Below are 21,957 nucleotides of genomic sequence, written 5' to 3'. Positions count from 1 at the left end.
CCTGTTGTTAGCGCTAGCGGCTAAACCCAGTGGGGTTTTAGCTTCGGCAGGTAGAGAGGCGGGTTTTGCTTGGTTATATGACATGATTGATTTTCTTTCATCAGTCCGAATCCACGCGAGACCCACAGGGGTGCAAGGTGAGGAAAAGTGTGTGTGTGTGTGTGTGTGTGTGCAGGTAAAACTAGCAGCATTTTTTTTCATGTTTTTTAGACCTGCTTGGCGCTACTTCAGATCAATATTACTGTGATCAACATACTATTAACAGACTTCATCCTGATCAGTGTTGCGGTGAGTCCAGAGCCAGCACAGCCAGCTACACACTCACAAATTCATGTACTTACTTTATCAAACCTAGGGTAGATTTTCACGAGCCAATCCACCTTTCGCATGTACCCCTATTAAATCCATATGGAAAATCAAAGGGAGAACATGTCAAACTTCTTAGACCGTTATCAGACGCGAGGCTTGAACAGACATACTGTTTTTTGTTTCTCTTTCTTTAATACAATATATGGCCAAAAGTATAAGCAACTGAGGGTTAATGGCCTTGCTCAAGGGCCCAACAGTGGCAACCTGGCAGTGGTGGGGCTTGAACCAGCGACCTTCTGATTACTAGACCAGCACCTTAACCGCTAGGCTACAACTGCCCCATTTTAAAAACAAACAATATTAAACCTGTGTGGAGTGACCTCTGTGTGACCGGTTCAGCTAGAACAAGAGCCGCTCTTCTGACAAGCTTCTCGCAAGACTTTGAAGTATGTCTGTGGGGATTTGTGCCCATTTAGTCGAAAGATGTCAGCATTTGGCGTTTCTTTAAACCGAGCTTTTCTTTGTGTCCTTCCCTTTCTTTGTGGGCCTTCCCTAAACTGTTGTAAAGCATTTCCCTGATATCACTGATTCATTACACTGAGACCGACGGTCTGTCTGTCCGTCTGTCCTGCAACTCTGTTCGTGGTATAAAGTACGACCCCGCTCACTCACGTCCACTTTATTTTGTTCTGGGGTCGACGTGATCGGCCTCGCTGCTTAACCCCGAAAAACAGGAGAACAAAATCAGAAAGCTGCTCCGTTTCACCTCGAAATGAGAACGAGGGAGACGAGAAGAAAGAACAGAACGAGGAATAAAGGGGGGGCGGGCGGGGCGGGGCGCAGGGGGGGGGGTCTCCAATTCATTGGGCTTCAGTCAATAACACTGTAATATTTATGAAGGCTGGAAGCTGGTCTGCCCTAAAACCCAAACTCCAGCAATCCTGAATTATAAAGTATTATCGACCTGTGTGTGTGTGTGTGTGTGTGTGTGTGTGTGTGTGTGTGTGTGTGTGTGTGTGTGTGTGTGTTTTAGTAAAAAATATCGTATAGAGGTATCACTACAGTCTAATATGGGTGTGTTTGTATGTATATGTGTGTGTGTGTGTGTGTGTGTGTGTGTGTGTTGGGTTGTTAGACCACAGGGTTCAACTCTCCACAGGCGAGCATCAAATATAGATATTCATCTAAAACAAAACCCTATTACACACACACACACACACACACTCACACACACACACACACACACACACACACACACACACAGGTACAGTGCACTTTTTTTGACCCCATCAGTCAGTACAGAATTGTTTCCTACTGTTAGTCCTCATTACTGTTCTGTTGTGATGCTGTAAATACTGACATCATGTTCATACACAGCTTATTAATGGATTATTAATGTGTCATAAATGCACCCAGTGTTATTAATGATCGTAGTGTGTAATGAGGAGTGTGTAACAGGGAGTGTGTAATGAAGAATGTGTGTGTGTGTGTGTGATGAGGAGCGTGTATGATGAGGAGTGTGTGTGTATGTGTGTGTAATGAGGAGTGTGTGTGTGTGTGTGTGTGTATAATGAGAAGTGTGTAATAAAGAGTGTGTGTGTGTGTGTATAATAAGAAGTGTGTAATAAAGAGTGTGTTTGTGTGTGTGTGTGTGTGTGTGTATAATAAGAAGTGTGTATTGAAGAGTGTGTGTGTGTGTAATGAGGAGTGTGTACTAAAGAGTGTGTGTGTGTGTATAATAAGAAGTGTGTGTGTGTATGTGTATGTGTGTGTGTATAATAAGAAGTGTGTGTGTGTATAATAAGAAGTGTGTATTGAAGAGTGTGTGTGTGTGTGTATATAATAAGAAGTGTGTAATGAAGAGTGTGTGTGTAATGAGGAGTGTGTAATTAAGAGTGTGTGTGTGTATAATAAGAAGTGTGTAATAGTGTGTGTGTGTATATAATTAGAATTGTGTAATGAAGAGTGTGTGTGTGATGAAGAGTATGTGTGTGTGTATAATGAAAAGTGTGTAATGAAGTGTGTGTGTGTGTGTGTGTGTGTGTAATTAGGAGTTTGTGTGCGTGTGTGTGTGTATAATGAAAAGTGTGTAACGAAGAGACTGTGTGTGTGTGTGTGTGTGTGTGTGACAGCAGGTGGATCTGAAAGTTTCTCCCTGGACGCAACATTCACCTCCTATCAGATTTCTTGATCTTTATATAGAAATCGATTCTTTCTTAATCTCTCCTCCTCTCCTCCTCTCCTCTCTCATTTCTCCTCTCCTCTATCCTCTCTCTTCTTTTTCCTTTCTCATTTCTCCTCTCCTCTCTCATTTCTCCTCTCCTCTATCCTCTCTCTTCTTTTTCCTTTCTCATTTCTCCTCTCCTCTCTCATTTCTCCTCTCCTCTATCCTCTCTCTTCTTTTTCCTTTCTCATTTCTCCTCTCCTCTCTCATTTCTCCTCTCCTCTATCCTCTCTCTTCTTTTTCCTTTCTCATTTCTCCTCTCCTCTCTCCTCCAGTCTGAATCTCTGCATCTCTCTCATCTTTCGTCACCTTTTTCTCTCCTCCACACCCCTCGGCCCTCACACACACTATTGACTCACACACACACACACACACACACACACACACAAACACACACACACACACCACCATCCCCTCGCTATTAACCTGCCTGGGCATGTCGGGGCCATGCCAAACGAAAAGGAGTCACAGGGGAGAGGAGGGGGGACAAATCAGCTCCTCCAATCCCACCTGGTACATTTAGACATAACCAAAACCCTTTCCAGTGCATTATATCATAACCAGCAAGTAACCCAGTGTACAGAACATCTTCCAGACACACACACACACACACTCACACTGCACCAGTCCAGACTGTTTATTTCCAGCGCACCAGAAGTCCCAGCATGCCCTGGGGCTGAGCTCAGGGCTGTGACTGAATACAGACCTGATGGAGAAGAGCGCACATCAACGCCTCAGCCGGCGCCGCAGGACACAAACAGCACCATCGCTCCAGCGGGAACGGCGGCCGCTAACTCAGCCGCGTCACACTCCACACACTCCACACACTCCACTCACACACTCCACTCACACACTCCACACACTCTCACACCAACCCTCAGTGTGATGATACCAGGAGGTACGAGGAGGTAGGAACCATGCTGGGGATTCGAACCTCAGAACTCAGATGCTGCTTCCACTGCTGTGTTGGTTGGTTTTCTGATTCAAACTGAAATCTGAGGTGAACGATTGATCCTGGAGTGTGTGTGTGTGTGTGTGTGTGTGTGAGTGAGTGTGTGTGTGTGTGAGTGAGTGTGTGTGTGTGTGTGAGAGTGAGTGTGTGTGTGTGTGTGTGTGATGACCTTGAGGGGTGTGTGTGTGTGTTTTTGTAGCTCGTGTTTGCTATGTAGATCTTCTGTTTCACACCAGCTCGCACTACACACACAACGCTACACAAACCCATTCTGCAAATAGAAACACACACACACACACACACACACACTCTCTCTCTCTCTCTCTCTCTCTCTCTCACACACACACACACACACACACACACACACTTCTACTTCTAATTACAAGCACGACACCCAAGATTTTGGGTCTATTCTGGTTTCCCAAGGTACAAACAAAAGCAACATGCTGTACATCCATTCATTCATTGTCAGTTTTACCACCGCTTTATCCTGGTCAGGGTCGCAGTGGGTCCAATTTACAGTGCGAAAGACAGGAAACACCCCTGGACAGGTTACCAGTTCATTACAGGGTGCACACACACACACACACACACACACACACAAGCTTACACGACACCCAGGGTGCACCAAAGAGTTCGGAAAAAATCCAACATGGGTTTATTTTGTTTCCCGAGGTACAAACAAAAGCAATGTGCTGTACATTCATTCATTTATTATCCTGGTCAGGGTCGCAGTGGGTCCAATTTACAGTGCAAAAGACAGGAAACACCCTGACAGGTCACCAGTTCATTACAGGGCACAAACACACACACACACACACACACACAGATCTCTTCAATTATCCTGACTGAATGTCTATGGACTTGTGGGCGGAAACCAGAGTACCTGTAGGAAACCCACACAGACACGGGGAGAACATGCAAACTTCACACAGAAATGACCCGGACCTCTCCACCTGGGAATCGAGCCCAGGACCTTGTCGCTGTGAGGAGACGGTGCTATGACACGGTCATTCTCATGAATCAAGAGAACAAGCACATCAATCTCATAGAGGAAGATGATCATCACTGAGCGAGTGGACGAGTCGGCCAGAACAGAAACGGAGCTCCTGAACCAGATTAAGTCCCAAAAGTTGCGTTAATTTGAGGGTTCGATGAGGCGATCACATGATGAACACCGTATATAGCGTTTCTCCTGGTGGGAAACTTGTTAGTACAATAAAACCGACACCACTTGAACCAAGAATCGTTTTTATTTTATTTAATTTTTGATGGATAATTTTAATAATTTGGATAAATAATTTTAAATCTGAATTCCTTTCAGGTTTAGTTTGTGCTGCGTCGTAATAAAACGTGTCGTGGCTGCATATGCAGGACAGTGTTTATGTATTTTATTGAGGAGTGAAGCAGAGTGAAGTCATTTTATTTATTTATTTATATATTTATTTATATTTTAACCTGTTAACATTGTTTTTATAGCTGCATTTACGAGCCTGGCATTTTTATCGATCGCATAAAGTCGCGTGTATATTAAGGTGCTATTGATCCAGGGTTCAAGCGAGCTAGTGTGTGTGTGTGTGTGTGTGTGTGTGTGTGTGTGTGTGTGTGTGTGTGTGTGTGTGTGTGTGAAATGAGGCCAGACTGAGACGTGGAGCGTAAGACTCCTAACCTCGAATCTACCGAGTCGTTTTACACACTAGACGAAGAATTTATCTAAGAATTCAGACATGCCCTCTTCTCAGGAGTGTAGGATGATGTAGGTTTTCAGACCCTCCGTAGGTGCATCTTTAAACCTTTAAGCCACGTGGAGGTAAATAAGAACCCCGGTCCCACACTCAGACCCCAGCGTCATATCCATTCGTTCTAAGTCTAATTTGTAAATGAAACGAATTCAGACGCGAATTCACACCGCCGCCGCCGCCGCACTCCGTCCTCCCTCCTCCTGACTCGCCCCACTTCCAGGAGCTCATCATTTTTTTCAATTTTAGCCCGGCTGCCGAGTAATGTCCTCCTTTTATTGCTAATCTATACTCTTAATCTGGCCGGCACCGATGCGCTCCAGGCTCGATCAATAGAGCGCTATTGCTGGGAACAGTCCACGGGGGCTGATAACGAGCGCAACGCCCGGAGGGTTAAGCCCTCACACACACACACACACACACATCGAGACCACACGATTACATACCTACACGGTTAAACCCTCACACACACCTACTGTCCCCCCTCAGTAATTATTGGCACCCCTAATACGATAAGCAAAATTCTCCTTATAGTGAATTTGTTTATTCTTACACCCAAAAATGGTGTATTAATTCAAAAAAAAATTAATTCAAGCAGATTTATCCCTCATAGAGAAATTTTTATTAATTACTTTTAAAATAATTTAAATAAAGCCTGATACAGATTCACTTTTGATCTCCTTATTATTTACTATATACATATATATATATATTATACAGTTTTTATAAATTGTTATATATATTTTAGACACTTCTTATTTAAATTTTTTATTTATACTGTTCATTTATTTTTTATATTTATTTTATACTTTTATATATATATATATATATATATATATATATATATATTATAATTTTTTTATTTCTGTATATTTATTGTAGACACTTTTTAGTTATTTTTATACATATTAAATAAATTTTTTATTATATATATTATATACACCTTTTATTAATTTTATATATAATATTCACTTTATATATATATATATATTATATATACTTTTTTTTTTTTATTGTAGACACTATTTATTTTTTATATATATTATATACACTTTTTAGTTATTTTTTATAAAGATTTTATATATTTTTATTTACTTTTTTATACATTTTTATATATATATTTTATATATAAACTTTTTAGGTACTCGGAGTGTCTACACGCATGAATCCATGACTTTCTGTCTCACTGGGGTATAAATATGAGGTGACACAGAGAGTCATTCTTCCACGTGGGAAAGACAAGAGAGCACGCAATTCACATACAGAGAAAGAGTGTGACTCTCCATGCGTGAGACTGACCTTACACTATCGGGGTCTCCAGCAGCGGAAGAGTAACTGGGCATGATTAAATTGTGAGAAAAGGAGAAAATGCAGAAATAAAAATAGCAAAAAAGCACAAACTGCAGAGTCTGCAGAGCATCCGCTTCACGAGGACGACGCCTGCCCGACGACCTCTGACCGTATTGACCGGCACTTGACCCCGCTGGATCAAAGCAGCTTGCGGATCAGAGAAACGGTGTGAAGAAGCAGACAATTCAAATGATGCGCTCGTAATAATCAGTCCCACCTTTATTTCCCTGGACGGCCGGATCGATGATCTGATGCGGTTTGTTTATTAAACCAGCGCGGTGGAGCTGATTAGGAGGAGAGATCGACTTACGGTACTGTCCAGAGGAAGCAAATCTGCGTCACTTCATCACACTACGTTTACTGACCGCGATTAAGTCGTACTGTTGGTTGGGTGTGTGTGTGTGTGATTATGATCCGTGAGGCTGCATAACTGGACGTCAGAACTTAATTTACGTTTCCGGGCTGCGTTCATGGCAAAGGTGGCGCTGGCAGCGTGCACCACTGTGTGTGTGTGTGTGTGTGTGTGTGTGTGTTTGGAACGAATGGCTCCCATTAAGGCTTTTTACAGTGGCGGGCAGCGGCGTGTCTGATTTGCATGGCGAGCCAGAGGCCGCGCTCGACGTCCGGCTGATTTATCTGTCGGTTTAAGGAGGCCATAAATCCAGCCCATCCTAATAGGGCGCTGAAATGCACTAGTGCGGGCCAGACCGCCTTAAATCAGAGCCGTCCTGTGTCACGGCAAACGCTTTAAGGATGGGTACGGTCAGCGTAACGAGGGGCCGGGACGTGCCAGTCGCCACACGCCGACACAAACACACACATAACGGCGACACAATTGGCCGTCGGAGATGAGGTATCCGTACTGACGAGGCCCTGAGGAACGGGTAAACGCCGACGCCCGCCTCGCTTCCGCTGTTTGATTGTGAGCCGTCGTCGGTAATGCCGCTTTGTTTTGTGTTAACAGCGCGGTAACGTAGTACCCATCGACACCGCGGTCTAATAAGAGGTGGCATCGCCTCTCAGGCCGGCTAACGATGTAATAAAATATCCGATAACGTTTGTGGTTCATGTTCTGGTGTTGCTTCGTGTATTTATCTAACCGGCTCCGTGCGTCCGTGCCAAACGAAGGGTCACTAGTGTCCGGATGTCCACGGACGCGCTCCGAGTCCACTTTAACGAGCCAGTACAGATTCGGTAATGACCCTCGTGCCCTAGAAGGGCGCGCTCGTTACCGGACGGGCAGCCGCACGCGCTGACACGCCAATTCGCTTCGGCTCGGTCATTAAAGCGACTCCCTTAAGAGGAATTTAGCTGATGGAGGCTCGGCGGTGTCAATCTAAGGACTTCATCAGGGACTCTGTGGTATTTATAAATACGACCTCCTTCTGAAATGTGGACCAGGCGTGAGCTGGCCGGTTTGAGCTGACCCGGCCGATTTCATCACGCTCGGACGCGAGCGAAAATTAGACTGTTCTTGTAGCTCACAAAACAGACGTAGTGATAAATATCTTAAAGAAATATCGAAGGAAATGAATATACAAGTGTTCTTGGTAACGATGAGGGAGGAGGAGTAGGAATCGGTCATGTCTAAGAGATACTTATAGTCCGGATTTAGCACCACCTTTTCGGATGCCCAAAGAAGCTTTAAGGGGAAGAAGATTTTAATGTGATGATGATGTGAAAGTAGCAGTGCAGCTCCCGGTGGAAACCCACACAGACATGGGGAGAACATGCAAACTCCACACAGAAAGGACCCGGACCGCCCCGCCTGGGAATCGAAGGCGACAGTGCTACCCACCAAGCCACCGTGTCGCCCAGATAGATGTAGTACTGATTATCTTAACCCAAACATCTGATAACCCGAAGCATCCAAGTGTGTGTTCCATTTTCACTTCTGTCCAGCAGTTAAAGTTCAATGTTGATTAATCTCACAACGAGTCACGTGATCCCAACGTTACCCACAATTACGTCACAAAACAATCACATCGCTCATTGTTCTGACGGCCGTGTACGTTAAGAAGTGACCCTCCTACCTGTCGATGATGACGGGGTCTGACGGCGTCTCGTTTCGGTTCCCGCAGCTCTTTTTGTCACAACACCGGCTGCAAAAAGAAACCAGACGATTAGATTCATCCATTACAGACACGAGAACTTAAATGACTCTTGTATAAGCTTTCAAAACCTCATTCATTCATTTGTTGTTTGTTTTAGCACCGCTTTACCCTGGTCAGGGTCACAATGATTACTGGATTTATTGGGTGAAACACCTTATTGGCTGCTCTTTGGCTGCACCGAGACCCTTAAAAGGAGGAGGTCACGGTCTGGTCCCAAGCGGACTCTGGAGCGATTCGTTTGCAATAAGAACGCGGTGTGACCTCAATCCGAACCAAAAGCAATTTTTTCAACAAACTAGTTTACTGTTTAATTAAAACAATTGTGTATTTAAAACTGGTATGTTAGGCTAAAGACGTGAATAAATAAACCAAAGGCTAACGTTGATGTTGTGTGGTCATGTTATGGTGCTTAATCACGATACAGGCTAATTAAACTGAACTTGAGCTGAGCCCCTACTGCCCCGCCCCGCCTATGGAATTATTTATATCATTTATTTAATAGTGTCTAGAAAATATTAATCACTTGTGTGTTATTGGTTCCGTTCCCTCTACTGTTACTCTGAGGCCTGTTTTGAGACACCCGCGACTGACTCGCCCTCTCCTCTCTCCTCTCCTAAATTTCTTTCGCTCTCTCTTTTCCTCTTCCTGTTCTCCAGCTGGGCTGGGCTCCTGCCAAGGTCACTCAGACACTCTCTGACAGTTTGGACAGCGCCCAGAGATGCCCAGAGATGTCCCGGTGCAGACGCTGTGTCCCGAATGCCCCACGCTGGTGCTGCCACCGCCCCCTGCCCTTTCCTGCGCCCTCGCCTCGCCCTGAGGGGGTCGGCTCCTCGTCTGGTGGCACGTGGCACTTTTAAATAAAACCTCCACAAATCTGGACCAGCCAAACTGGCACTGACACCCATCAGAGGTGCGGTCTAGTATTCGTTCCAGTCTAGTGTGGGTGAAATATAATAAAATATAATAATTTAATGCTCATATTTGAGCAGGTTTAAGTGTAGGACCGTGTTTAGTTAAACCAACATTAGTTTCATCCTCCTTTGGCGCCTCTGACAGTTTGGACGGCGCCCAGAGTCGCCCCATTTCAGCAGTCGTGTTCCAAACACCCCTCACTACCGCTGGCATCACCCCTGTCCTTGCCTGTGCCCTCGGACCAGGCCTGGCATCGCATCTGGTGGCTGGTGGCTCCTCTAAATACAACCACTACAAACCAGGACCGGCCAAACTGGCACTGCCAACTTACTGGATGGGCAATTTAGCCCTCGTTCCGCGTTCCAGTTCAGACCGTGGTTAAGAAATGAAGCGGCGGTGCTTTATGTGATTGAATCGATCCGGTAAATGAAATATAATTTGTTTTTTTTGGACGCCGTGCTGTTGTGAACCCGACCAGCATCTGATGAAGCGTTTCCACGCAAAACAATCCGTCTTCATGAATCTTTTATACTTTATTTTCGATCCTATAAAAACAGCAGTTGTTTTTTCCTCTTCTTTGTGTGTGTGCCACTGTTGCCATAGAGAGCTGCCACTTTAATTTATTCCCAAAGCTACTTGGGCCCATTAGCAAAGTTCCAGGAGACCAATTAGCATTGGAAGCCCAACGGTGCGGCTGTGGTGACAACCTCCTCAAACCGAGAGAGAAGTGTTATAAACAAACCGGACCCCTAGAGCACCGGGACGCTCCTCGGGGGGACGCCCGCGCTCCCTCGCACCAAAACAAACCTTGGCAGGGCGTCCTTAATGCTGCGGTAATGGCGATCCCCTTGAGGGGGTCAGCGCGGGCTAGTGGCGGCCCTGCTAATGACCCTGATCTGGCGTCCACAAAACAGATACGGCTCTGACCCCGACGGTGGTGTTTTGAGCAGAGTTGGGTGAAGATTCCGCTCAAGTTCGTCTCCGTACCCGCCCGGCTGGACACGATATCAGAGCTTAGCTTTAAAACAGACTCTCGGGCGCAGCGTTAGACTAGCATGGGCAAGAACTGCAGATAGACGGAGGAGCTGGACGCCTGTACAGATACGGCATCAATGAAGGGCTTGTTTTCAAAGGGCGAGGGTTGTAATTGCCCAGAACGGTGGATGGATGCCCAGCCAAACAGAGCTGGCGATCTGTAGCACTTGGCTGCCGGGCGGTCTGTCATCCATCCATCCCGGCTGCCCGGTGCCATCCCACCACCCTTCAGCTCCCTCTCTTCTCACACTGGAGTTCTGTGCCAACTAACCTTTGCCACGGCTCATTTGGCAATCACAGGGTGCCAGTTTAGAACAGCGGGAATAGCCGGCGAGGACCTCGGACGTTCCCGTGACGGATGGCTTCCTGTTTTTTTGTGAACTGGATCTAACAGTCCTGTTTACCAGCCACGATTGATCTTCTGGTCCAAAAGTGGCACTCGAGTTCCCTTCTGGAAAGCGTCAAACGTCGGTTGTATTTTACATCGATGTTTGAGGAACAGTCTTGGCACTTGATGCTACTTTGATTTTTGCCGAAAATTCCCAACCTCTAGGGCGCATTCACATCATAATTTTGCTCCGGCTGTGCCAGTGTTTCCTATGGAGTGTGGCGGTGCCGCTTAGCTTGCCGCTGAGCTTCACTTTTGCCTTTCAAAGCTCCTCCAATGAGACGAACTGTTTGATATGATGCAGTAAAAGCGACTCAGGTCGTACGAACAAAACAAGCGAGTGAGGAATGTGATTAGTGGAGGAACTTATGAGCAGTAATAATGAAGAGAAGTTTAGTGCTCCTGTCTCCTTCTTTTACTACATTAAACCACGTTAAGCTTTATTTTCAACCAGAAGCGTTTTAGACTCTGGGAGAAGCTGATTCTGATTCTCACCATTTCTCAGAAGCTGGAGCTGTAACACAAGTTTAAAAGTGAAACAGGGAGGAGAATCCAGATAAACACAGATACATGTGGAGCTGTAACCCTGGATCTGACGCTTATTCCACACTGATGCAGATTCAGCTCAGATTCACACTTTGATGAGGTTTTACCGATCAAGCTGAGCGCTGTGAACGCACCCTTATGCACCCGTTACAGGCGAAGATGGTTCCGCCAGGGACCTGATAAAGAGCACTATCACCTGGGAGAGAGCGCGAGTGCGAGAGCGAGCGAGAGAGCGAGGCAGGGGAAGTGCGTCTCATCTCCCTCTCATTAGCGAATGGAAACACACCATTCATCAGGGGACGGCTGCTAATAATCACACTCAATCACATAATGACCGCCTCAAAGTGAGCCGTCATTATGGAAATGGATCCTGTATCCAAATCATCTTAGAGGAGACAGGTGCGCCTTCCATCAGGACAAAAACGCGACAGGTTTCAGCGCCCAGCGCCTCCAGGTTCGTTACTACAGGCGGCTATTTTTGGGCGAGAAGTTTAGCGTGATACGCCTCCGACGTTCGAAATGAATTTAAAAAATCATAAAAAACTATGAAGTAAGTTCTAGTACAAGATCTGTAAAACCAGATAAATTTATATATACACTGATCAGGCATAACATTAAAACCACCTCCTTGTTTCTACACTCACTGTCCATGTTATCAGCTCCACTTACCATATAGAAGCACTTTGTAGTTCTACAATTACTGACTGTAGTCCATCTGTTTCTCTGCATGCTTTGTTAGCTCCTTTCACCCTGTTCATCAATGGTCAGGACCCCCACAGAGCAGGTATTATTTGGGTGGTGGATCAATCTCAGCACTGCAGTGACATGGTGGTGGTGTGTTAGTGTGTGTTGTGCTGGTATGAGTGGATTTTAAATACTGTGTCCACTCACTGTCCACTCTATTAGACACTCCTACCTAGTCGGTCCACCTTGTAGATGTAAAGTCAGAGACGATCGCTCATCTATTGCTGCTGTTTGAGTCGGTCGTCTTCTAGACCTTCATCAGTGGTCACAGGACGCTGCCCACGGGGCGCTGTTGGCTGGATATTTTTGTTTGGTGGACAATTCTCAGTCCAGCAGTGACAGTGAGGTGTTTATAAACTCCAGCAGCGCTGCTGTGTCTGATCCACTCATACCAGCACAACACACACTAACACACCACCACCATGTCAGTGTCAATGCAGTGCTGAGATTGATCCACCACCCAAATAATACCTGCTTTGTGGGGGTCCTGACCATTGATGAACAGGGTGAAAGGAGCTAACAAAGCATGCAGAGAAACAGATGGGCTACAGTCAGTAATTGTAGAACTACAAAGTGCTTCTATATGGTAAGTGGAGCTGATAAAATGGACAGTGAGTGTAGAAACAAGGAGGTGGTTTTAATGTTATGCCTGATCGGTGTACATATGTTGGAAAAATAATAGATGTCAATCCCAGGATTCCTGTGTGTCTTCTCTTTGCATTATTAAAACACCCCTGAAGCATCAACCCCCATTTTTTGATCACTGCCCAGCCAGATTCTAAGCATCTGAGGTCCTTAACATCCAGGACCTTGGCCTTAAAATAAATTCACCTACAGATACGTTTACCCTGACCCCCACTGGAGCAGTGAACGTGCTCCCGCCACCCGAGCCTCCGGTCATCAGAGCTCATAAATACGAGGCGTTAAAGCCGATGGGCGCTGTGTAATAAGGAGCAGCTCGGTAGCTCTGCACAGCGACGGACCCCTGGGGCCCGTTGGTGAGGAGGCTGAATTTTGTTTTGCTAGATGCCCTAATTAGAGCAGCTGATGATCCTCCTAATGAAGGTGGTGATACAGATCGGAGATGTGATGCGCTGCTCATGATGTGCTGCAGGTTCTAACCTGTGTTCTGAAATATCATGAAGAAAATGAGGTTTAACGACGTGTTTAGCGGACTGGCGTGGACTGACCTGCACATGATCTCGTGGGTGAGGAGGACGCGGCACATCTCTGGGTTTTTGTCCTGGCCCTCGTACATGATCGGCTGTGGACAGAAAGAGAGATTGGCTTTTATTCCCGGCGAGGATCCATCTGACCCGTGATAAGATGATACATCAATGCAACCGGTGCAAATACAGAGGAACCTCCATTTAACGGACCTCCAAAATCCAGCAAATTCTCGTGAGAAGCATATAGAGACCAGTAGTTCAGTAATCGTCCACTAGCCGGCGCTCGTCTCTCTGTTTACATGATCGATAGGCTTTATTTTGTCGGAGGGCTCACTCTGTTCTCGCCTCTTTTCTCTGTGTTTAATGCTTCATTTTTGCGAGTTCTAGAGCTCAGTTCTGCACCAGCAGAGCTTCAAATAATAAAGACTCAGTTCAGTACACCAATTTTAATATTTATTTACAGGTTCTACGTTACATATTTACAGATCTATTTACGTTGTTTATTTCACTGTTGATCGTATGTGCATGTTTAGCACCTTTGTGGACCTTTGCTCCACCCGTTAGTCCATTAAATCGAGGTTCCACCAACCCAAAACAATCTAACAATTGGTAATAATTAAGTTTTTGGACTGCAGAGCTCATCAGATGCTCCCAGAAACCACAATGTTGCAAAAAAAAAGGAACGTTCCCTCCACGACATGCATTCTCTCCCATTTTCTCCCGATTTGTCATAGTCAGTTTGTCTTCCGCTGCTGGTGGATCCCTGACTGCAGTCGAGGTGGGTATATCGCTGCTCACGCCTCCTCCGACCCACGCGCAGCCCTTAGCGGAACCGGTTTTCACCCATGCATTCTGCACAGGCGCCTCTATCTGCTAATCAGGGTCCTTACACAGCGTTTGAAGACCCCACCCACACAGTCCGGTCATCCCGCCCTAGCAGAAACGTGTCTGCTGCAGGCACTGGCAATTATGCCCTCTAGATGGCGCCCAGCAGACCGGTGGCAATGCCGAGGAGTTCAGAATCTCTGCGCTGTTGTGCTAGTGGAATATCGGGCGCTTCACGACAGGGTTTTTTACCTTTTTTTTCAAGCCACCCACATTTTGTTTATGATTTTTACCACCAAGCAACACAAACGATGCATCAAAATAAAACACAGAACAAACAGACAGACGAACAGCAGAAGAAATCGAGCAAGCAACCGAGTCGCGACCCCGCTTAGCACGCAACCACAATCCACCTTACTTCATCCCCAACATCACTCGCCTCCTCTCAAAGCCTTGGGGGGCGATACTTTTAGGATAACGACCACTTTTACATTATTGATCCTCCTCCCTCCCTCTCTGTGAAGGTCCTCCGCTTCTTTATTAACATCCAGCCGGTTCTACACCGGGGAGGATGGCGTGTGTGTGTGTGTGGGGCGTGTGTGTGTGTGTGTTGGGGTTATTATTGGGATGGGGAAACTGGTCGATATTTGTGTATCATCGTTGTTGATTCATGATTGTGGCGCCACCGTGGGCCGCTGCGCCCTACATCCTGGTACACCGGTGATATCATCGATGAGAGGGGAGTCTATAACCGCATGATGGTTACCACCGTGGTGTTCTGATGATGTCAGGGGGAAACGGCTAACACACCCACCAACCATCCTAGACAACTAGTTAGACTAGCTTTGACTAACTGGGTTAAAGGACTGCAATGCAATCCAATCCAAGCCATAAAGCATCACACACATTTCTGCTCTCTTGGACTCCTGACTAACTGGCAGTTCAGTTTCATTCCTGGATGACTATGTGTTACTATGTTATTGAAAGTTAAGGGCCTTGCTTAGGGGCCCAAACTGTGGGAATTTATGCATTCAGCCTACGCCGCTACAGTTCCATCTGGGATTGAACTTGGATGTCCCAAGGGGGGCGGCACAGTGGCTCGGTGGGTAGCAAGAAGGTCCTGGGTCTGGGTCCTTTCTGTGTGGGGTTTACATGTTCTCCCCGTGTCTGTGTGGGTTTCCTCCGGGTGCTCCGGTTTCCTCCAACAGTCTAGGTGTGTGTGTGTGCCCTTTGATGGACTGGCGACCTGTCCCGGGTGTTTCCTGTTTTTCTCCCAGTAAATCGCACCCACCGCAACCCTGACCAGGATAATGTGGTGGTAAATAACAATGAATGAATGAAACTGCTTCCTTAATATCAATCATCTATAAGAACAGATCTAGAACGCACGAGCGCCCGGCATCGATCCACATCCAGACCGCATGCCCGCCCGCCTGCCCGCCCGCTCGCCGTGTGAGTCTGAGCTCTGTAGAATGCACTCGGGAGGCGGATCTGACAGCCGGGCGCAGTGGCGTACCTCGTTTGTTGTCCCAGGGATTACCGCCGCCATCGTGCCTCCTCTGCAAATACATTAAGGCGTATTGATTGCTCTCTGGGGCTGACACGTTTGTCAAGGACCTGGTTGCCGTATTGATCTGCGGCGGGCTGATACGCCGCGACAGTGGGCACCACTGAGCCAAGGGGACAGGTGAGGGCGGGGCAGCAATCGGGTCTCACGTTATCTCACGTTAGAGGGAATTTTGTTTAGGTCTTACTAAACACTTATGAGCCTTTTATTAGACACACATCAGTGTTTGTTCATTCATTCATTGTCTGATTTACCACCGCTTTATCCTGGTCAGGGTCGTGGTGGGTGCAATTTACTGGACAGGAAACACCCTGGACAAGTCGCCAGTCCATCACAGTACACACACTTACACTTATGGGGACTTGCTATCTTTAATTACCCTGACTGCATGTCTTTGTATTGTGGGATGAAACCGGAGCACCCGGAGGAAACCCACTCCAAACAGAAAGGACCCAGACTGCTTTACTTAGGAATCGAACCCAGGACCTTCTCACCCACAGTGCCACAGTGCCAGGAATCATTTAGATGATTAATTTTGACCCACAGCTTCCTAATTCCTTCTTAGTCGTTATGATGCACTATAGATGCCGTCTCCATGCCCATGTACATAGGGTTAGTTTGACTGGACCCAGTACAAAGTAAAAACCCCAAACACTTTGAGTCACCTTGTGCTAAAAAGAGCTTTTCCATTTACTTGATGATTCTGAAGTATAAGCGTTTTTTGCATGAGGACGAGAACCCTGCTCCTGCTCGATGGTGTAACGTCACCAGCAGCTCGTTACGATAGTTTATACACGTATCATAACGTTTTATAACATCATCACTCACCTGTTTAGTCATGGAGTCTATTAAGCGCACATACAGGTCCTGCTCCGTCCTGATTCCTGTAAAAGTGCCCAAGCAAAACGTTAGAAATGAGGAAAACAAATGAAACGAATCTACCGGAGAGCGCTCAGAGACGCCCACCGTGTCGGACTGGTTTTACTGGGATGGTTTTAAAGAGTAAAACAGCAAAATGCAATCAGGTAATTGGATATGACTTAATTGGCAAAAAAACAGCTGAGAAACAAACTAATTCGGTATGGTGGCGTGTGTATTAGAAACAACATGGTTTCGTTTGTCGGGCTGCATAAGCTGTTCATCAAGCAAATCTCACCATCTCACTTTTATTTTTTATTCTGCGCCTGCGAATCAGATTAAACATCACGGCGAGGTTCAGAAAGGCATCCAGCACAGGGGACAGATGTGAAAAACATCAGCCCTTCATAAACAGATGGATCCTCGACGCTCTTCCAGATGTGCGAACTCCTGCGATCGGGTCTGAAAGCCTCCGAACGGCCGCTTCATCCCATCGACCATAAAAGCTAATAAAAACGTACAAATCATCGAGGAGAGGATCATCACTGACGAGAGCGGGAACGAGCGACGACGCGGTAATGCGCCGTGCATGGTGTCACAAGAATTAACACGTTAATGCATTTCAAATGAAAGGCACAAGCACAGAAAAGTGCATAAATACGAGCTTTAATTTAATAATTTAATAATGTAGTTTCTCCATTTCCAAATCATCCATACATCAGACTTCAGGTGAGGTAAACTGCCAGGCCACTACCCCTGGGATCCTGGGTTCGAATTTTCCAGTGGTCGGGCTGTGTCTGAGGGGGTGGGTGGCCAAAGCCCATGATGGATTGGCGTCCTGTCCGGGGTGTGTTACTGCAAGACCTGACCAGGATTCATTCATTCACTGTCTGTTCTACAACAGTTTTATCCCGGTCAGGGTCGCAGTGGGTATAATTTACTGGATGAAAGGCAGGAAACACCCCGGACAGGCTGGCAGTTTATCACAGGGCAAACACACATTTAAGGGCAATGTTATTATCTCCCATATAACCTGACTGCATGTTTTTGTACTGTGGGAGGAGGAAACCCACACAGACACGGGGAGAACATGCAAACTCCACACTGAGAGGATCTGACCTGCTCCACTTGGGAATCAAACCCACAACCTTCTTGCTGTGAGGCAACAGTGCTACCCACTGAGAAATATTATAGATAACAGATTGTAATAAAGACACTAAAATAATATAATAATTGTTAATCCTTAACTATCACAAAGTAGAGAGCAGGACCATCTTTTAAGCTCTCTTGGACTCCCAGTATCAGGTGGTTATGGCATATTCGAGGATTAAACTGGTCAACTGGTAACACAGGTCCTAAATATCGTTCACTTTAATAATCAAATAGATATTTGAATCATATTTTAGGTTTTGATTCTTACCGTTACTGTAGAGCAGCTGTAGCCTGTAGTGGATCCCATTGTTGGTCTTCTCATCGTTATATTCCTAAATCAGAGAGGAACCAGAATTAGAAGCTGAAACATCAAACATAGAAGGTCAAGAAACGGAATTAAACACAAACTGTAGAGGTGAAGTGATGAACACAACCTGAGAAACTAGATCTGACACGTTTACTACAGACCTGGTGCTCGGATGAGTGAAATATTCGGTCAGAAAATCTCCTGAGATCAGGGGTTTAAATCTCAGAGGTGCTATTGGCCGATCGGACACCCGTATGGACACGATTGGCTGATGTTTAAGCCTAGCGATTGGGAGGTGCCCTTGTCAGTGCGCTCTCTCAGTGCAGGTCCCAAGCTCGGACAGAAATAGGAGGGTCACGTCAAAAAGAGCGTTCGTGAACACACGCTGGAACCAGAGCTGGGATCTCGAATACATCGTATCAAATCTCAGCTCTGCCTACCGTCTAAGGCTGAGCGGCCACATGAACAACGATTGGCCTGTTGTTCATATGGGCGGGACTAAGCCGGATGGGGTCTCTCTCTTATGACTGGTGCAATACGACCTCTGCTGGCTGATCGATGGCGCCTGCACAGAGATGAGAAAAGAGTGCTCTCAGGGTGTGTCTCTCCGTACACAACGCTTAGCTGCACTGCACTCGTCAAAGTGTAGGTGATAAGAAGCATACGGCATGATGCCCACGTGTTAGAGGGGGCGTGGGTTAGCTTCGTTCTCCTCAATCAGAGCAGGGATATAAAAACCACATCCGCTGTGGCGACGCCTGAATACAGGAGCAGCCGCAAGAAAAACTATTTTACTTATTTATAATGAATTCAAAAATATCAGTTTTTAATAATCTTTAGCTTTAGCTTTCGGCTGTGTTTTAAATGTTGTTATTTATAATCCGGTGGTGAATCAGACACCCAGCCGAGCTTCCGTCCACGTGATTCTGTTGGCTGTCCTACAAACGAACGTGTAAGAAAAGCCACGAGTGCTAACTCCGCCCGGCGCCGAATTCGCAACCCGCGCTTCCTCTCTCTCGTCGCCAAGGGTTGTGATGACGACCTGGCAGATACCCAGACTGACCCAAAGAGGAGGTGTGTGTGTGTGTGTGTTAGGAGCGTTTCGGGGGTCGATGTGGAGGTAAACAGACAGCGAGGATGGACTCGGGATAGTGCCAGCTGGACCCCGTCCCATCTCGTGCCATCCTTGCCCACCCGACGGGGCGGAGCTGTTCCCTGTAACCTTTTACTGATGACAACACACACACACACACACACACACACTCGGTCACAAAACACTGATGTGCAACGCAGCGGGTTCAGCAGCACTGACTCATACACACACACACACACACACACACACTGCGAGGTCGACAGCAGAGTCCAGAGCGTGAGGAGACCCTGGGTACAGATTCAACTCTTCACACACTCCACATCAAAAAAAGTTGGGACAGTATAAAAAATGCAAATAAAAATGCAGTTCTGTTTACGTTTACTTTGACTTTTGTTTCATTGCAGACAAAATAAACCTGAGATATTCAGTTTTTTGGTTTGTTTGGTCAACTTCATTTCATTTATTATTTTCATCCATTCCTGGAACTCGTGCTGTCCCAATTATTTCTGATTTGGGGTCGTATGTAGTGCCGTTTAGCGGACGCTTCTATTCAAAGCGACTTACAATCGTGACTGAACGCAATTCAAGCAATTGAGGATTAAAGGCTTTGCGTTAGGGGCCTTGCTCAGGAGTCCAACGGGGATAACTTGGCAAGGTTGTGGTGCATTTTTACACTTTTCCCCCTGAGTTAGTCATTTCCGATTCCCGACTGCAATACCTCGGGTTTACCAACCTGACACAGGCTGAGGAGAGCCCTAGACTATCACATTACCCTCAGTGAAGCATCCACTGTTCCTGCAGGAGCAAGGAACCCAACAACCTTCCCTCCCACAGGGTAGGTCGATAGCACTACTAAAATTCTAGCATACATGAAATAATAATACAATCACTGACTGTACTCATATACTCAACGATTCTATTGATTTGTGTTTTTGAGTCTAGTCTCTGTGCTGCCCCCTTCAGACAGCTTTAGGTACTTTGCTAACACATAGAATGGTATCAAATATTCAATCAATGGACAAAAGAATTGTCTAAAATAGCTGTAATATACAGTATTGGAAGCAACTATTCAGTTTTTTCATCTTTTAAATTACTAAAGTATTTATATATTATAATTTTTTACAGTTTAATACTATGTTATTACGTAGATATTACACAGTAATAACCACGTAGTAGCTTAAAAATGATCGTCTGCAAGATATAAAGATCCGTTTCTATAGTTTCTATATTAATAAATGTCTCACTTTGTCCTTCTCCACGAAGTCGATGTAGGACGTTCTCTCGATCTCCACCGGCTGCCCCTGACGATCGTACAGCGCCAACACAAAGTGGAAGAAGTTGGATTTGCGCAGGTTGGACGGCGGCTGTTTCTCGTAGTGAGCTCGGGCCAAACCGACGCCACTGCAGATAAAAACAAGAGAGAGAGAAAATAAACAAACGTCATTTTATATTTCAGTATAAACTCGTACTCTGTTTATAATCTAGATCTTGTTCCTCAGCTCTAGATGCTCTGTTTGTTTGGTCGCTGCTTTATTTCTCTTTAAGCTCGTTTTGACCAACATGGAAAGGAACCCGTTCTGATTCATGCACCAAATTCTGAACCTTTCAGCGCATTTCCACCAAAAATAACCAGGTTCCAAACCAGGAATGTTCGTTCCCAGCTGAAACTCGAAGAACAGTTGGCTTTTCAGCACAAAGTCTTTTCAGAATGAATCCCTACCTAGATATTTTCTGTTCCTTATGTAGATGCTTTAGTCCTGACCTGCTCCTGCATTTCCACATTTCCGGTTGTAGTTGCTGAAGGATTAAAAAGCACTTTTATTAGATGCTCTAAACCTGATCTAGATGATTCACTGCTAATCTAGACACTCCGTTTCTTACCTAGACGTCTGTTCCAGATCTACAATCTGAACTAACTGCTTCATTCCTCATCTAAATGTTTTATTTTTGATCTAGATGCTCTGTTCATGATCTAAATTATTTATTTCTCCTGATCTAAACACTGTATTCCTGATCTAGATGCTTTATTCCTGATCTAGATTCCTGATCTACGCTGTATTTCTGATCTAGATGTTTTATTAACTGATCTAGATGTTTTGTTCATGATATAAATGCATTATTCCTCCTGATCTAGATGCTTTATTTCCTGCTCTAGATGCTTTATTCCTGATTTAGATGCTTTATTTACTCATTTAAATGCTTTATTAGTGTTTTAGGTGGGTTTTTTCTGATCTACATACTTTATTCTTGATCTAGATGCTTTATTCCTGATTTAGATGATTTATTCCTGCTCTAGATGGGGGTTTTTTTCGATCTAGATGCTTTGTTCATGATGTAAATTATTTATTCCTCCTGATCTAGATGCTTTGTTTCTAATATAGATTCTTTGTTCATGTTCTAGATGTTTTATTTCTAATCTAGGTGTTTTATTTTTGACCAAGTTGCTTTATTTACTGATCTATATGCTTTTATTTCTGATCTAGATGTTTTATTTTTGATCTAGATGTTTTGTTCATGATGTAAATTAGTTATTCCTCTTGATCTAGATGCTTTATTTCTTATTTAGATTCTTTGTTTATGTCCTAGATGTTTTATTTCTAATCTACATACTTTATTCATGATCTAGATGCTTTATTTACTGATCTAGATGCTTTAATCCTGATCTAGATCATT

The 21,957-nt window shown here is 45.3% G+C and overlaps 1 protein-coding gene across 3 annotated transcripts in view; it reads right to left on the bottom strand.

Annotated features, from left to right (window-relative positions):
• Positions 1–21,957, bottom strand: part of LOC134300192 (transcription factor COE3) — an 86,180-nt gene that overhangs the window by 52,317 nt on the left and 11,906 nt on the right. For all 3 annotated transcript variants that reach the window (XM_062984867.1, XM_062984869.1, XM_062984868.1), the window contains exons 2-6: positions 20,529–20,685; positions 18,153–18,216; positions 16,703–16,758; positions 13,504–13,577; positions 8,608–8,676 (exon numbers count right to left, since the gene is read on the bottom strand). In XM_062984867.1, coding sequence (XP_062840937.1) covers positions 8,608–8,676; positions 13,504–13,577; positions 16,703–16,758; positions 18,153–18,216; positions 20,529–20,685 — 420 coding nt within the window. The remainder of the gene's footprint in view (positions 1–8,607; positions 8,677–13,503; positions 13,578–16,702; positions 16,759–18,152; positions 18,217–20,528; positions 20,686–21,957) is intronic.

The sequence above is a fragment of the Trichomycterus rosablanca genome, chromosome 22 (genome assembly GCF_030014385.1).
Source record: "Trichomycterus rosablanca isolate fTriRos1 chromosome 22, fTriRos1.hap1, whole genome shotgun sequence".
Taxonomy (NCBI): domain Eukaryota; kingdom Metazoa; phylum Chordata; class Actinopteri; order Siluriformes; family Trichomycteridae; genus Trichomycterus; species Trichomycterus rosablanca.
Note: the sequence above shows the minus strand (reverse complement) of the source record. Positions and strands in the feature narration are given on the sequence as shown.